The following is an 18,002-nucleotide window of genomic DNA, read 5'->3' on the forward strand; positions in this document are numbered from 1 at the left end:
ACCAGCTGTTAGAAGCAAGCCAGGTTTAATCCACGGGGCAATCACCTGCACACAGTTAAAACTAACCAGAAATAACTGCCAAGTGAGAGGTGTTCATGTAATAAACCCCAAACAGGCAGACCCCCACCACTACCCCAGTGGGAATTCACATCTCTCAAGCCATGCTCCACTTGCAGACCCTTGTGCCATTTAGTGGTGAGAAACCAGCTGAAATCACAAAGCTGTGCTGGGGTACTTTCCAGCTCTGGTTGAACTTCCTCATTAAAGGAATCCAGTGGAAGGTCCTGTCAGAGGCAGCCAGCTGTTAGATATTACTTTCTGGTGATCACAGAGAACAACGGAGTTGGTGCTTCATTGCTGCACTGTTGTTTTTTTTTCCAAGCAGGTTATCAACAGGTCTATCAGGGATTTGTATCACAAGGCTAGCCAGACAATTAATTGTATTTCACTGCTTGGCCAAAATTAGTTGCTTGAGCCTTTACTATACAGGCAGAAGAAGCATTCTTGTATTTCATATAACTTCACCATGTGGGAATAGCATGGAGTATAATTATATCAGAAAGAAGTTGTTTTCTAGCATGATGCACCAAATAATGTTATACTGGCACAGCTAAGGCAGAATAATTATTCCCTTCTAGATACAACAGCCAGCTCTCCCACCTAGACAAGTTTGTACCACATCTCCAGAACAGGTGAAGGTCTGCAAATGGATTTTCCAGAAAGACTTTTTCTGAACCCTCAAGCAACATGATGGACAGATTATGGGGTCAGCCCAGGCATATTGACTGGCACTCACCCTCTTCCTCTTGTGAACATACTTAATGGAAGCATATGGGAATGACTACGCTCCAATTTCATACAACCACAATTTTCTTTTACTTCTACTTTGTACTATATGCGGTCAAGCAAGCTGATGCAGAACAAGGCATAAAAGTCAAAGCTGTTTATATGTATATAACCCCTTTAAGGGAAAGGATTCTGTGTTTACATTACTGCAACTAAACACCAGGTTATGCCTTGATTCGCTAAACTTTTCATTGCAGTAGCTGGACAATTTCACAGCTGTGAAGAATGCAGCACCTCAGACTGACAATTCTATTATAGGTAGTATGGAGGGTCAGTACTGCATCTTTCTTCCCCAAGCCAAATTTTCAGAGCAAATAATAGGTTCAGATAGTTTGTTCACTGAGGCCCTGAGGGTGTTTCTGTTGTGATGTAGTTTGTTATCTTGCTTTATTTTGTTTAAGCAGGATACAAATTGCTGTTATTTTCTTTCAGACCCTCACATCTCCCCGACTGGGAAGCATGGAAACCAGGAACTGTTCTGACATGATTAGAAGGGAAACTCTGTTCTCCACCGGCTACAGACCAGATCCAAATGGTGACAGACAAGGAGCACACATTTAGGAGATTCTCACTTGGATACCTCCCTGGTCTTTATTTATTATAAAATGGTTATGTCTGTTCTACTGAGAGCTTTAAGAAGATGGCAGAGATCAAGATTTCCAGAGCTGTTACTATGAACATTAAATAGTACAATGTTGACCTCATATAACAGATATAGCTTTGTTCAATGTTCTCATACCTCTTAAAAGACATATCTCAGAACAAACAGCTGAATTTAAAAAAATACCACTATCTACAGTTTCAGAAATATTGCAATTCTTCTTGTCTAACAGAAATTTGTATCCAGTCCATATAAGTGTGCTTAAGCTACTCAAACTAAAAACATTTACACAACTACAGTGGACTAGAATATCACAGAAACTAAGTCTTTAAAGCTAAGTGTCTTGTTCAGAATGCAAAATAATTTCTTTTTCATCTATCACTCCCTACTTTTGCATGTCTCCTGGCCCTTCAGTAACAAAATCCCCTTGCTCGCTGTTCACCAAAGGCAGGGAGTGGAAAAGGCTAGAAGAAAAAAAATCTATGTCTTCTGCCAACAGATCAGAAAATTTCACACAGCTTTGCCTCTCAGTCAGTAATGTATTACTGAATAGGGCTGTGTAGTTTGTTTGTTTGCTGGTTGGTTTTCTAAAGAGCGAGTCTAATGTTAACTTAAAAAAATTACCTGGGAGGTATAATGTGACCCAGTTATTAATAATTCTCATAGCAGAACGTGTCCCTCATTTCTAGACTGAATCCTTTAATTTCAGCATTCAGCCAGCACAGCTTTGTTGAACTCAGTGTCAAATGAAAAGCATGTCCACATCACCAGTAGAATATTTCAGAAAGTAAACCAGTAAATCTGTACAGCAATGTATAGTCACCTGGAGACACAGCAGTATCTCATGGCCTCCTTCTGTGGAGTTATTGCAGGAGGCTCTGTGCATGTGCTTCTTGTACCAGAATTTAAATAAGTCTGTTTAGTACATTAAAACCAATTAAAATTTTCAGAATACCCTGTTTGATGTAATTATGGTGTTTTGGTTGTGTGTACATACATATGTGTACAATACATTTTAAGTCTTGTATTAATGGGTTTCATCTAAAAAGACCCAGAAAATTGATGTTTAAACTACTCACCAAGAATGAGCTTCTCATTGATCAGAAGAAATGTTGTGATACTTTTAAGCACTTCAGCAGCTGCTAACAGCATCTCTGTCTGTTGCTCATCTCCACAAAAATCAACTATCAGTTGAACCCACTTTTTCAGGACTTCTTCTGAAATCTGAAGGTACAGAACACATGAGACTTATGCTGTACAACCCAATGTTACCACTCACCATGACATGAACCTATGGATTGCTGAAGGGATAGTACTCATCAGTAAATGCAGTTTTTTTCCAAAAAGTTGGCTTACTGTGTCACAGATAGTTAGGATGGGAGATTTTCTGTTAGTAAGAACAGTATTCACAGGCAATTCTCTTGCTCTGTCCCTTCACAACAGACCCCCAAATGACCACAGAAGTCAAAGCATGTATTTGGCATTACTAGAGTTAAGACTCTTAACAGTATTTTTCATTAATTCCGCTTTGTAAATCAATACAAAACTTCAGAGCAATAACATGTTCCACATCTATTTGTGAAACCAGGTTTATACAGTTATTTTAATGTTTGCAGCCTGAAGTCCTTGCATTTTGCCTTTTTTAAACAAAAATATTTATCATCGTAATTCATGTTCCCAATTCTTGTGTGCAAATCCGATATTAATTTTTTTTTTAATCGTGAGACAAGACTGTTAGCAGACAATAACAATCAATTCTGTTGCATATTCTATAAAAAACATAACAGCTACATAAGGAAAAAGAACCATTTAAAAACATATGAGAATTTTGTCTGGTTTTAAATATCCATTAAGTTTTCTTTTTATCTTTGAAACCAACCAAAGCAAACAAAAAAAATGTCTGGCATTAAAAGCTGCTTTAGCGCTGCTCTACGCACACATGTGACATCATAGACTGACAATTTAAAATCAAAATAAATGGACTGGGTTCAGTACATGTGTTTAATCACCATATGCATTTTTCTTTCCACATTATAGTGCCTATTTTCAATGCTCTCAGAAGCTGAAATTAATCCATCGGAAAAATTTATGTAAATCTTTAACTTGAAGTGACTGTGAGAGGAATATGCGGAGATGATACTCATGGCTGTTCCATCCCGGAACGTGGCAGTGTATTCAGAGAGAAAGACAACACCAGAAAAGGTGCAATGACACGAGAAAACACAAGCCTGGGGCTTCTAAAAGAAGCCACGTGACTTCTATCACCAAAACCTCCAGAATTACACCACAGTTAAACAGCTCCTTCTGCCTTACCTGCTGATGGTTCTGCAAAAGATGGAGAACCAACTTGGAGGCAAATTTGAGACCTATGCTTTGAACTTCAGTGCTGAGAAAACAAGGTAGAGAAGATATCAAAAAAAGCAGTTATTTCTGCCATCATCTCTAGAAATAAAAAACAGTCAGTTCTTAATCATTCCTCACTATCACCATCGAATATTTTGAAAGCTGAGCTCTCAGAGTTTTTACATTACAGATCTTGATGTTAGTTAAGTTTTTAGTTGATATGCAAATGAAATACGCTCTTACTTTCACCTCTCTCATGCTTATTTTCTATCTGCGTACTTCCCATAGAAAAAACACATTTGAAAATGGAAGCCAAGTCAAACAAAGCGGTTATTATTTTAAATTATAAACGCAAGTACTTCTTCAAGCTGGTGTCAAGCTCTAGGAATACCTCTTCTACAGCTGCTAGAAATGTTACTAGTGCAGGATAAGCCAAATGCTGGCCCCTGAGCCTCCATGCTGCCCAGCAGGGTCTCCGGACACAGTGCTGGACACCGTGGCTTCTGAAGGGCTGTTCTCACCACAGGGAACGGCGACACCTGAGCAGTGCAGTCTGCTATTTCAACTATTTCCCTCTAACAGCACCAGTTGGTGTTATTTTACCAGAAGTATCTTATTGCATTCCAGAAATAAAAAAATCCACATTACCACTTAAGTCTGAAAGATTTAGTGAAAATCAGCAGCAAATGTGCACAGCTAGAAAATGCTGTTCTACACTCTATACCCTAAATATTCTACATTGCTAACACTGAGGTGCAATGTTTATAGGACTTAAAAAAAGACTATTAGAAACAGGATGGTCTTGCCCTTAGAGCCTGGACACACTAACTGTCTGACCATTCTGTTATGAACGGCTGGACACAGCTTCTAATCCAGTACAAACTACAAACTGGCTCCAAATTTTTAGTGCTTTCTGCTGACTTCATAAGTCTGATTAAGGAGTGAGAACCCCAAGAATGAGGGTTAACCATTTCTGCCAATGCAACAAGTGAGATGAGATTTATCACTTTCTACAGACGGTCTGCAGATAAACCAGGACAGATGGCAGATTCACAGCGAGTGAGTGCATGTTTGCATCATCAGTTCTATGCATTAAGGTGTTTCCCGATTACCGTCAGGAAGAGCTGTTCTCACTGGCCATCATCTGACAGCTGGAGTAATTTCTTATTTCAGGAACTGTAGTTCTGGACGTTTACAGGGTGCTTGCCGGCATGACCTGAAGGACTTCTTAGTAATTCAGATCCATGTCTAACTTCTCTAAAAAAATCTCAACAAGAGCCCTCTTTATTTAAATAAAGAAGTCACACTCGCCCAAAAGCAATAAAGGAACACCTCAACATTTAATGTTTTTAAAATACAAATATTTTAATGTGCCTGACAGACCATACCTGTTGGAGATATCTATAATGTTTAAACTCCAGGTTAAGAGCTCATTTGGATTCATTTTTATAGTGCATTCAGTCTTTGGAAGCACATTTCTGAGATCCATATTATAAAGAATTTCCAGCACCTGAAAACACAATTCACAAACAAAGAATTTACAATCTCAACAAACATGCCTGTGTACATTTGAGATCAATAAAACACTGACTTATACCCCCACTCCAAGAACACAAAGGTTCCCTCCTGACAGTGCAAAGCAAGGAAAGAGGAAGTTCTTGCTTTTATGCAAGAACATCTGTTAGAGAATTATATCACAGATTGTATTCAATTTAAAAAAAAAAAAAAAAAATAAAAGCCCATTTGAAATATATTTTTTTAAATTAAGAATATAATTTACTGAAAACATATCAAATGTCAATAAAATAGCACCCTCCTACCTTGCAGAAACATTGGAAATTCTTTTCCTTCAGAGCCATTGTGAGAAGAGTGCCTTCAAAATCAGTGAGTAAACACAATACACCTCCTCCTTCTGCAATCTGCTTCGAATTTATTTGCTTCAACCAGAGCAGCACTGCTTCCAATGCAAGCAGACGTACTTCATGAAACTCACACTGGAGGAGATGAACTATTGACAGCGCTGGTTTGGCGATTTGCTTTGCAACAGGTGAACTGCTGCTCTGGATGTGTGGACCTGCAGTCACCGACAGCACTGACAGCACAAGTTTGGTGATGCTCTCAAGATACTGTATCAGTCCGGGCACTGCTGACAAGTAGGGGATACCAGACACCAACTCAGAATCTGAAATAACTTTGCTCACCTCTTCCCAAAATCCACACAACTGCATCCCTGAAATGAGAATAAAACTAAGTACAGTAACAAACAGATAGTGTTACCATCTGCTCCGGACCATGAAGCGATTCTGAAGGTGAAAAAAGATCAGGTATGCAAAGGTATCTCAATGTAAATTCAGGCATGAAACTAAAATATCATTCTCCTTCATTTTAAACTTATTCTGAATTATGAAACAGCTTTCCTAGATACCATGTGTATTCATACTTAAATAGAAATAAATAAGGATACAAAGTTTTCTGAAAACTATAAATTGTTCAACTCATGGGATGAAAGCTTCAAACAACTTAAAAATACTATGGTACTTTGCAGACTGCCTGTCATCTTTGCCAATTACAGTTCAATAAGAATTTCCTTAAATCAAGCTACTAATACAGTCTTGCAAATTGTATATGCTTTGTACTATCATTGTAGAAAGTGATTAACACAAATATTCTGTATTAAAAAAATGTAGGTAGTTTGGAAACCTCAAACCCCACCAAATACAACTATGCAGTCATATTATACTTGATAGAATAGCTCTAAAAATCAGAGATCAGACTGGAGGAAGTGCTGCCTGTCAGTCTACCTACATAAATAGATCTGTCTTGTCTGTATCAATTTAAATAATTTAATGACTAAAAAAATCCAATATGCTCTTTATATGCCTATTCGCTTTGAACAGGTAACATAGCTTTAAAAAAAAGAATGAAGTTAATACACTAGATCACACAGAATTCAAACACAAGCATGAAATAATGGAAAACCATGAAGAAAAACTCAAGCATAGAAAAGAATAATGCAACTGGTGTTAAGGGATTTTAGAAATTTTGGGTTTTTTTTAAATATCAAAAAGCATTAAAGGTAAATACAAAGATTAAAGGAAATTTACTTAGATTTCTCCAGTATCTCCAAGAAGACAATTCATTCCCATATAACTTTACTATTTATAAGTAAGCACTGAGTACTACTAAAAGCCTGTCCAAGTATTACCACTGAATGGCTGAATTTGACATGAAGCTGCAACACAAATATGGTTTTGTTCTGTTGCCCGTGAAGACATTTCCTTAATCCTTCTATTTACAGTTAAATATCCTGCCCTTTCATATTCAAATTCTTTCAAAGTCATCTTAATTTGTTTGACATTTACACAGAAATTTGACGTGGTTGTACACTACCTGGCATATAAGGCAAAAGCATTTTCTGAGTAATTCTGGACAAGCTTCAAAGAAATTTGGTATTTGAAAAAGATTTTTCAGACATATTATTTAACCATTCATTCTGTATTCATATTTTCACTACTATTTTCTGAACGAGCTTGATGTAGTCAAAGAAACTGCCATATCATTGCAAACCTATGTCACAGTATAATCCTCTGAAGGACACAGGTGGCTTCCATCTCACAACATGCAAAGTCATGTATTTTATTTGCTACAATTTCTAAAACCCTCCAGACTGGCATTACATACTGGCATCACAGCATAAACTATAATAGCATTCATGCCTATCTCAAATGACATGTCTCCAAATGCCAGAATTTCTTAATTTCTGAACCGTCTGGTTGCCTTGGAGAGGGATTAGGCCTTCGTCCCAGTTATTACACAGCCAGACTCCACAGACAGCAGTTTAACAACAGAAATAATCCCAGGCAGTTGAAAGAAAAAGGTTCCAGTTCACACCCCTCAGTTTGAGAAGAGAAGCTGCTTCGGTTTTGGAGCCCCCAACGTGCTTCCCTCCTCAGCTGCATTCCAGCAACAGAGGACTCCACTAGCTCAGTTGTTCAAACCAAGTATATATTTCTAGGTATATTGCAGAAGAAGTGCTTTTATTTCGTATCAACATTGCTTTACATTAAGGTATAGCTATCACACATGCAAGCAGCAACATGAAAACCGGCAGGGTGGAAGAGTGAAAGCTCCAGGGCAAGGCAAGGTAGAGCAGCACTGGGTGGACAAAAAGAGATTCAAACATTAGGGGAAAAGGGGGAGGGTGTCTTTCATTTTGTTGGTGTCAACACTGCCAACTTCACCTGAGTCTGCAACCCAACAACTGAGAGTGGTGACCCTTCCGTAGACTTCAGATCCAGTTTAGTAAACCTTCATTTGAACTTTGCAAGCCCAGCATAACCTCACTCTTTGTCTTCATCTTCGAAGGGAAAAAATATTTTCACATAAAAAACATAGCAAAGCTACTCACTCTTAGAACTACTAGTTTGGAAAAACTGCAACAGAAGAGTCTTCTGCCACAGATCCTCTTTTTCTGCACATATCAGATACTTTTCTTTTGGTTCAGAAGCCTTCAGGATAACTTCTGTTCTTCCCATGTAATTGTGAGAAACTGGACACCCTGGCTCATCCAATTTACGGAAAGTCCCTCTAAAGCTGGATGTCTCAACAGCAAGGCCATCAGCAAAACAGTACTGTCTGCATATTTGCTTAGCCTCAGCACACCATGGAGCAAATCCTTCTACATTCATCTTGTGTTACACATGCTCTCCAACGCTCTTTTTCCACACAGATATGTACAGAGGGAGAGAAAGCCCCCATCTTATTACCATGCAGTGGAAATATTGCTGCTTTCAACTTCATCACTAAGAAATCTTCCCTGGCTTTCATGTAAATGTTTTCTCCTCTGTTTAACTTCAAGTAAATTCTTTTCTTTGGCTTACACCAAAATATCTGACTAAACCAAAAAACAACACTGGTTCCCAAAGTAAATATCTGTCTCTGTTGTTAAGATAAAGAAATACTTTTATTTACAAACAAAATATAACTGTACAATTTGAACGACCAGCTGCTGTGAGAAGGAAGAACAAATTTTGGCTAACCAAACAAGGATCCTGGCAAACAGAAGTCTTGTTCAGGATGCTGACAGATGCCAAAGAACCACCAAGAATTAACGGGATTAATTTCTCCCTCCCTCCCTCACCCTTAAGGATTGTTTCATTTGTGGGAAAGGAAGAACTCTGTCACTCTTCTAGGAAGGGACACATCTTACACAACAACTTGGTTCTCAACGCAGCACACAGACATCCCACAGTCTTCCTCAATCCCTTTATGTACACTCCACCAAGATATCCACACAACATCTACATCACATCCCTAAGGTTTGGGGGGTTAGTTTTTAAATCCTATTCATGATTAACTGATGCTCACAGTCAGTTATATGAAGCTGAATGATCTTTAATGATCTGAAAATAAAGAGGAAGGAAGAGGAGCAGAATGGAATTATCAGACCTGGTGAATCTCCAGCTACAAACCTCCTCAAAGTTTAGCCAGATCCAAAATCTGTGGCCTGCCTGACTGGCTGTGAAATTTCCAGGATTACTCATCTGCTTTCTTGTGCTCTTCCCAGCACCGGCAGGCAGGCACTATTCTGTAGTCTGTTCCCAGAATAAGAAGAAACATACAGTAAGGACAGAAAAACTTCCCTGTGAAGGGATTAACAGTCAGCTGAGACACAGTTCAGCAGATCTTCCATCTCAAAGATTCTGTACATTCCAAAGTGACAGAAGTCATTTGAATTCTTTCTATATTTAAAACCTAAACTTGTTTCATCGCCTTGCTAGCTGATGAACAGGGCAGGTTATGTATTTCTGTTAGATTAGGTACTTTTACAGTGGCTGTCTGGGCTACTGCCAATCAGACACCTCTTCGTATCAACAAATGTACATTGTGTGAGGGGCTTTTTTTCTGTACCTGTGATCATGATACAATTAAGTATTTGCACACTTCAAGATAAATGTAAGAGATCAACTCCTGTATGCAGCACCTCAAGCACCCACGCCATCTTCCCGCTAGAGGCTCCAGAAAGCAAGAACAGAGCAGACAATAAGGAGAGAAATTACAAGCATAAGAAAACTTACTGACACTCTACACAGTCAGACAAAAATTATAAGCAGCAGCAATGAAATGCTGTTGCTTCTGCAGTACAATGTTATGGGAAGGGTCCAAGCATCAAAAATTCATCAGCATTCACAAAGACGTAGAAGAAGTTGTAATTTTTTATGGACTGAGAAGAGGTTAAAATCCTTTGCACTCACTAATTGCCATCTATCCACGGGCATCTGAAGAAATCATATGAACAGAGAGAAGGCTGAAAGGTAGCCAGTGCCAAGAAAATATTTTCCTAGACAAATATTAAGAAAAAGTATTTTCTTTCATATTTTCCCTGTCACTGGTAAATGGAAAAAAAAAAGACAACGGAAAAGTGTATTTTATTACAATGTGGAACTAAAATAACTGTTGATGATCAGGAAAAGGGCTTAAGTAGGATGTTTTCTTTTAAAGACATCTGCAATATCTTCAACACCAGAGACTACACATTAGTACTCACAATGCAATTGAAAACTACAAACACAAGTGATTAACAGAATCTGCTGATAATATATTGCTGTGGACAGCAGCACCCCTTTGTATTTTGTACAGTATAAAGGAAAGTTTCCAAAGGAAAAGAAAGGGGAGGAAAAAAGCCTTTGATCCAGACACTGAGGCTGGTATTTTCTTTACAGCATCTCTCCGGCACAGCACCAAGTTTTCCACTTTGTTTTGCATTCACAGAAAACCATAAAGCCCCACTGGAAGTAGCAAATGCTGGAATCTAAAGAGAACCTGAAACAAGATTCTAGAAGGATGGGCAGTTTCTATCTTCAGAAGGAGACAGAATCTTTAACTGCAAACATTAACAAACACCATCAACTCTACTCTCCCCTGGAGTCACTTATTTCACATGACACCTTTCTATATTCCCTGCTAAACACAGCATTTTACTGTCTGCAACTCCCGATCAATCCCTGTCTCTTGGACCTCAACAATCCCATCCTCAACTTGTTCAATCTCCTGCCTTCGTGGAGTCAGAATATTGGGTACCCAACTGCACTTCCTTTTGACTTGTCCAATTTCATGTCAGCAGGTCTAGGCCACTTAGATGACTCCATAAATATGTTTGAAATCTTTACTTTCAGTCAAAGTAACAACATTGACCAACTGTAAGAGTCAATATACTGGCACAAAAAGTTTATATAATTTCTGACATAACAAACAAAAACTACTTTCAATTTGTTCAGATGGGATTTCTTAAGTTTAAGCTAATTAGAGGAAATAACCAAAACATGCATTAGCAAGCTGCCAGTGTTTTTGTTCAATAAACTGCTTGGCCACACTTCTTAGGGATCTAGGTAAAAAAAGTTATACTATGGTTAAAATAATCAACTTAGTTATTCCTGTTAAATTTTCACCATTTAAACATTATCAATTTTTAAGTAGGCCTGCAGAAGAACTTATTTTAGTTACCATTTACCTTCTTTTTGAAATAAGAAAAAAGTAGGCATAACCTTCAGATGTTATTGAAAAGTCCTACAAATCATATTCAGGCAAAAACATTTAAGAGATTCCTACTTTTAAAATTATCTTTCAAGGCAAAGCATCTAGAAGTTTGACAATGAACACTATTTCTACCAGTATATTTTACAACTTCTGATTAAAAAGGACAAATATAACTAAAACAATGGTAATTGCAATTTCTGTTATTTAAAACATGGTATTTTGTCATATTTGAGAGCACAAAAAAGGACAGAATCAGCAGACAGTTGTACATAATTGCCCATGTTTCTGATCTCATACACAGGTGTGACACACAGTATTTTTGGCAATTGTTTCTGTTGTTCACAAGCAGAATTTAAGAATCTTAGCTAAACCTTTTGCAGATGTAGCTTAGTTGTTTGGAAGATAGTAAGAAAACAGAAGTCTGTTTTTGCAAGACTCAAGGAAAGAACACATTAGTGAGAGTAGAATACTGGATTCTCCATTTTGATAAGAAATCTATTTATGAACAAAATTCATTATGCAAATACTGAATAACCATTCCCACTGACAACAACAGTAGAGTTTGGTTAATCTCAAGAACTTTTATAAATACTTTCACCTCAAACGTAGAAAGGAAAAACATATGGTTAGACTTCAAGTAGCAGCTTCTCCTAAATCACAGATTCATCCTATTTGACATCCCCTTTAAGTGTTTCCTCTTTCTCATCAAACTTGAATTTTGAAGACACTATAAGAGATTGACAGCATACATATAGGATAAAAGAACAACTTGGAAGGACTACCTTTAGCAAATTCTTCCTTCATCTTTTCCCTGAATTCTGTTCTACATCGTGTTTCACTTAAGTTGATGGCCTTTATAGACTCAACACTTTATTGATGAGTACCATTTTTTGAACACAACCCTGGGAAGCTACACTTCTATTAGTCAAGTCTATTTTGTATGCATTTTTTCCTTCATGAATTGACAAACTACTACCAGAAAACTGTTTTGAGATGTGAGCAAGAAAGAAAAAGTGACCACTTTGTCTTGTGGTGTTCTTCATGTGTCACAGAGAGACAAATCTGAGCTATCACTGGAACACTCTGCTCTGGCTCCTGCATTACTTGCACTGCAGCATCACAGAAATACTCTCATCGTTTAGCTTCAGACACCAACTTCCAGGAGAAGATCTGAAAGCAGGAAAGTCCATGATGTGTCCTGTCAAAAGTCCACATATTCCACAGAGGAATCTTACCCACTGGAACACTGTGTTACAGCATGGCCTGCATGCTGGTTGCTATCCTGTCTCTTGCAAAGCCCATCTTCGAGCGCAGAGAAAAGAATCACAGAATGTCTGGGATTGGAAGGGACCTTGAAAGGTCATCCAGTCCAATCCCCCTGCCAGAGCAGGAACACCCAGATGAGGTTACACAGGAATGTGTCCAGGCAGGTTTTGAATGTCTCCAGAGAAGGAGACTCCACAACCTCCCTGGGCAGCCTGTTCCAGTGTTATGTCACCCTCACTGAGAAGTTTCTTCTCATATTCAAGTGGAACCTCTTGTGTTCCAGTTTGCACCCATTACCCCTTCTCATACCATTGGCTGTCACCGAGAAGAGCCTGGCTTCATCCTCATGACACTCACCCTTTATATATTTGTAAACATTATTAAGGTCACCCCTCAGTCTCCTCTTCTCCAAGCTAAAGAGCCCCAGCTCCTTCAGCCTTTCCTCACAAGGGAGATGCTCCACTCCATCATCTTCCTTGCCCTGCACTGGACTCTCTCCAGCAGTTCCCTGTGCTTCTGGAACTGAGGGGCCCAGAACTGGACACAATATTCCAGGTGTGGTCTCACCAGGGCAGAGTAGAGGGGAAGGAGGACCTCTCTCGATCTACTAACCACCCCCCTTCCAATACACCCCAGGATGCCATTGGCCTTCCTGGCCACAAGGGCACAGTGCTGGCTCATGGTCATCCTGCTGTCCACCAGGACCCCCAGGTCCCTTTCGCCTCTTCTGCTCTCTAACAGGTCGTTCCCTCAGACACACACATGGATCTGGAACAATACAGCTTCACAGACGTCTCCTTCTCGCTTCTGCTGATCAAGACTTGCAAATTTGCAAATAGTTCTAAATACAGCTGAGGCTGGACATATTCTCACCCGGACTCAGAAACACCATTCCCCTCCAAAGAGGCCTACGAGTGTTCTTTGCTTCCTGCAGTCATGTTTGAAAAGCGAAGTTTAAGAAATTCCCCTTGTTCCTACACCACCCACTGTCATGCTGGTTTACTTCTGGAGGGGTAACTGAACTGATATTAGCAGGGTACAAGTGCCAAAAAAACCCCTGGAAGTGGTCTGCGTTGTTCTACCCATTAGAGTGAAACGGCCCTGGACCTCTGTCATTCCAGGTCTATAAAACAGTTACCATGGATCTGTAAGAACAAATTCACTGGATAGTACTAATAATTATTAATACTGAAAGTAGACATTAGCTCATCAGATAATCGTAGACCTGGTTTTTCCTATATTGAGAGCAACCAAAAAGTATTTTTATTTATATATTTTAACTTTTTTTTGCTTCATTTTTTTTTTTTTTTCTGAGTTCCAACTGCGATTGATAACTGAAAAAAAGACTGTTGTAAGTCTTGTTATATACTGTCTCTGCACATCAGAAAACACTCAGGCACACTGGGAGCTGGAAAAAGTACTCTAGATTTTGCCTATCAATTCAAGGAAAGAAAACTATTTTCCCAGTGATGTGAATCAGGCAACATTTCCATCCAAACCAGCAGATCAGAATAACTACAGGGTTTCTTTATTTGCCTTAAGATAAATAATGATCATTTGGCCAGCAATAAATTTTTAGCTGGACAAGATGCTTTTGGTATCCATTACTTCCTGCCTTCCTTATGCGACGTTTTAAATTGTTTTGAATTTGTGAAGTGAATTCCCTAAGGGCTGTCCTGCACTTTAAGAGACAGATTTTATTAATTGAAGACAACAAATCACTTACAGAAAATAATCGTAACGTAGGAAAGCCTAGGCAGGGTTATACTCTGAAAATCTCTTTGTAATTGTAACCCCTTTAGACAGACATAATCAATTAGAAGTGGTCTGATTTTAACCAGTTGCAGGCTCATTACATTGCATTCCCATTTCTGTTGATGAAAATCAGTTTCAGCCTGTGGCCTGGAGCTCATATACAGCACTTCCTGGGGCCTCTTAGATAAACACATCAAGAAACAGTTTTATTTGGATTTGTCCTTCACCCTTTATTCATTGAAGCAACTTTACAAAGCAAGATTAAAACCGACAAAAATTGGCTCAAAACCAGAGATAGTCATATTATGAGTAAGATATTTAATCTCAGACAAGTATAAAACTTCAGTTAATTATTATTTCTTACAGAACACATTTAAATACGAGACTCAAAACATTCATTTTTAGCTGCTGAGTTTAGTCTTTCTCTTACTGTGTCATGGGACACTCAGTTTCTATTTAATATAAACATAGTAGTCCCTCATTTCAGAAGTGCTTCTGCCTGTGATATATAAAATTGTCCCTAATGTATCTTCAAGTTTTCAAAACCACATTTCCAGTCTAAGTTTCTACTCTCTGTAGATATTGCCTGAAATGTATAATTTTAAACCTATGTAGGAATGAAACTTTCTAGTGAACTACCCCTGAGCAAAGAGAGCATGCAAAAATAATTGCTTTCATTCTACAGCAATCATACAGTACAGCACCCAGGTTTGGAACACTTCACATGAGCTTTGAAAAATAAAAGAATCCACTGCAGTCAGTAATCCAGGCACAGTGTGGTGCAGTCCCTCAGGCTCAAAGGGCTCATGCACAAGTCAGGGGCATAAAAAGAGAGGGAGGTCTCCTGGTGTGGAGAGGTCAATAAAAGCCTTTGCAAATGTGTAAGACAAAAGTCCCAAAGATAACTGAAATACGAAAGAGACTGATAAAGAGAAATGTAATGCCTATTAAGTAAGCACATGAGGAGCCCTCACCTGGAATACTGGCTGTTCATTAAGAAAATGTAAAAATAGAGCTGAAGGGTCAATGATGAGAATAATCAGAAGCAGAGGGGAAAAAACTTCATGTGAAGAGAATACAGAAAGACTAGGATGATTCATACCACAAAGGGGGTGAACAGAGGTAGAGGATCATGATTAAAAGAAGTGTAAAAATTAATATTCCAAAGAGGATCTATGTTTAAAAAAAGGAGTACTCAAAATAAAGAGAAGGGTGATAAGACTAAACATGGTTGAAGGGGGCTCTGGGGATCGTTTTTGTTTATTTTGTAGATGTGATACAAAGCTAGACTTTTTAATGTATTGCAAAGGATAATAACTAAGATCAATGGCACATCAGGATTTAAGAAACTTTATTTCGTATAAATATTGAAAATAAATAAATACACATTGTAACGTAAGAATTATTGATGGTAGATATAGCTTACCCCCCAAAAAACATGAAAGAATCACAAAAAGCTTATCACTGGAGACATGCTATATTAAAACTGGTTTATACAGGGTGGTGCATTCCTGCCTATACAGCATGCAGCCCTTACCTAGTCACAAACTGTGGCCAGTACCCAACAGAAAGAGACCTATGATGCAACATCATCCTTTACTGAATAGTGTAGCTTGACATCTGGGCCCCAAGAGAGAGGAATAACTCCTCAGATGACATGAAAGATCAGACCCATCTCCTAGAGTCCCTGATAACCCTAACCCTCTTCCTCTGGTACACTGGAACCCACTTGTCACATATTTTCTATGTGTCTATGCTTCTGTCCCAAGGGATAGATTCTGCATCAACCCATCTGAAGAAGCTGATTTCAGACATGTTCATCACAAACTCATTTTCCTTACAGCTATCACCATTGGAAGTGTGCATTCACAAGAAACCACACAAATAGCAATTATGGAATTGAACTACTCCTACTAAATGTCTATGCAAAAAAAAACAAAAGCAAAAGGAATTGGTTTTAAAATTAAGAACAGCATCCAAAACCAGAGTATCTGAAATTAAGAATGGTTCCAATGACTTAAAAGCAGTGTTAGAATCAGTCATTAAGAAATTTAATGAAATGAAAGAACTATTCTGTAACTGCCCTCCTGGACTGACAAGGTAATTTATTACTCACTTGTTCATTAGAACTAAACAAAACAGGCCCACAAGGAAGCAAGTTACAGCTGACTGAAAGCTGCCTACGCACAGTCACACTTGAAAGAGTTCCCCTTCCTCCTTACTTTCGTTTTCTTTGTTGTTTACACTATGTTTTGTGTTGTGGCAAGAAATACTTTGCATCATTAAAAACTGAGAGTTCTGACTGGCCCTTCAAAAACTTCACAGTGATAAAAATCAATACTAAAAAAAAAAAAAAATTTAAAGACGCTCTCACAGTTTAAAACTTCTAAATATGAGAAAATGCTGAGTACAAGTAATATATTATTGCTTCTCCAGATCCAACAGAGCTCAAATTTCCCCACAGGTATTCCACCCAATTTATAGAGCAGTACATTTGACTTACCCTGCTTTTGAAACTTCCCCAGGTGAGTACTCAGCAGCACAAGGACATCAAGATAGGCAGCTCTGGTCACCAAACAAGGATTTGGCCTAGAAAAATCAAATTACTAAACATTAAATCATTGTAACGTCCATGCTCAGAAACAGTGAAACACACCAGCTTGGTGTGTCTATTTTACTTAATTAAAGAAGATCAACCACTGATCAAATTAGTCTGGGTATGTGAAATCATTAGGCCAGGTTACCTCAGCTTCACATCCTGGCCCATTCTGAATGACAGTCACCTCAGCAGAATGGCAAAATTCACAGTACATACATTTCATTACCAATGGATGAATCAGCTTGCCCCAGCAACTAGGATGTCTTTGTTTTGTTTATAGATAATGTGCGTGACTAAACGTGTTAAGAAAAATAAGTCTTCAGGTCTTATTGCTACAGTTCATAGAAGAGAAAATTCCTCATGAAAGGTACCTACTACATCTTTTTAACCATCACACACCTCTCACTGTTCTGATGAAGAACACAGAGGCATGAATGGTTTTAAAATTAGATTTTTTTCCTCAGCCAAGAATATCGTGTATAACACAAATTAGTGATTAGCTACTTTCCACTCTACAAGTCATACGTGATAAGACATTTTCTCTCCAATTAGAAAAGCAAATTAGGTTAACATCTTAATTTTTTTTTATATTGTTATCACTGCAGGTTTTAGCCAGGAACACTTCTCTTAAAATATACTTTAATAGTGAACAAACAGGAAACCCAGTTCAAAACACAGAAATTACTCTGATGAGTCCAATGGGACCTGCACTAAACTAAAAACTTAGAGAATCAAGCAGTACAAGCTTAAATAATGACTAATTTTGTTCAGTATTTAATTTTTATTTTATCTGGCACTTTCCTTGTATGCTTATCTTAACATTTGAAACTCTTTAAAAAAACTGTTAATTAAAAATGTTCCAACAAGCATTCTCAACTCTGGAACATATTTAAAATTCAAGAAAAAAAAAAACTTCTTCAAATAAAATAAGTGACCATGACATGAACATGAAAGGTCTGAGGTTCTTTCATAGAAGTTTTGCAGTTGTATTTGCCTATGGAGAGTTAGTCTGTGATTCTGTTAAAAAAAAAGGACAACTTTTACCAGAAACATTGC

At 38.1% G+C, this 18,002-nt stretch overlaps 1 protein-coding gene across 9 annotated transcripts in view; it reads right to left on the reverse strand.

Moving 5' to 3' along the window:
- The window catches only part of THADA (THADA armadillo repeat containing), a 171,707-nt gene that overhangs the window by 30,981 nt on the left and 122,724 nt on the right, over positions 1–18,002 (reverse strand). For 7 of the 9 annotated variants that reach the window (XM_071806063.1, XM_071806064.1, XM_071806058.1 and 4 more), the window contains 5 exons: positions 16,851–16,936; positions 5,611–6,020; positions 5,179–5,300; positions 3,761–3,833; positions 2,527–2,671 (listed from right to left, as the gene is read on the reverse strand). In XM_071806063.1, the coding sequence (XP_071662164.1) occupies positions 2,527–2,671; positions 3,761–3,833; positions 5,179–5,300; positions 5,611–6,020; positions 16,851–16,936 (836 nt within the window). The other 2 variants (XR_011738218.1, XM_071806065.1) reach the window with 2 other exon arrangements.

The sequence above is a fragment of the Patagioenas fasciata genome, chromosome 3 (assembly GCF_037038585.1).
Source record: "Patagioenas fasciata isolate bPatFas1 chromosome 3, bPatFas1.hap1, whole genome shotgun sequence".
Classification (NCBI taxonomy): Eukaryota; Metazoa; Chordata; class Aves; order Columbiformes; family Columbidae; genus Patagioenas; species Patagioenas fasciata.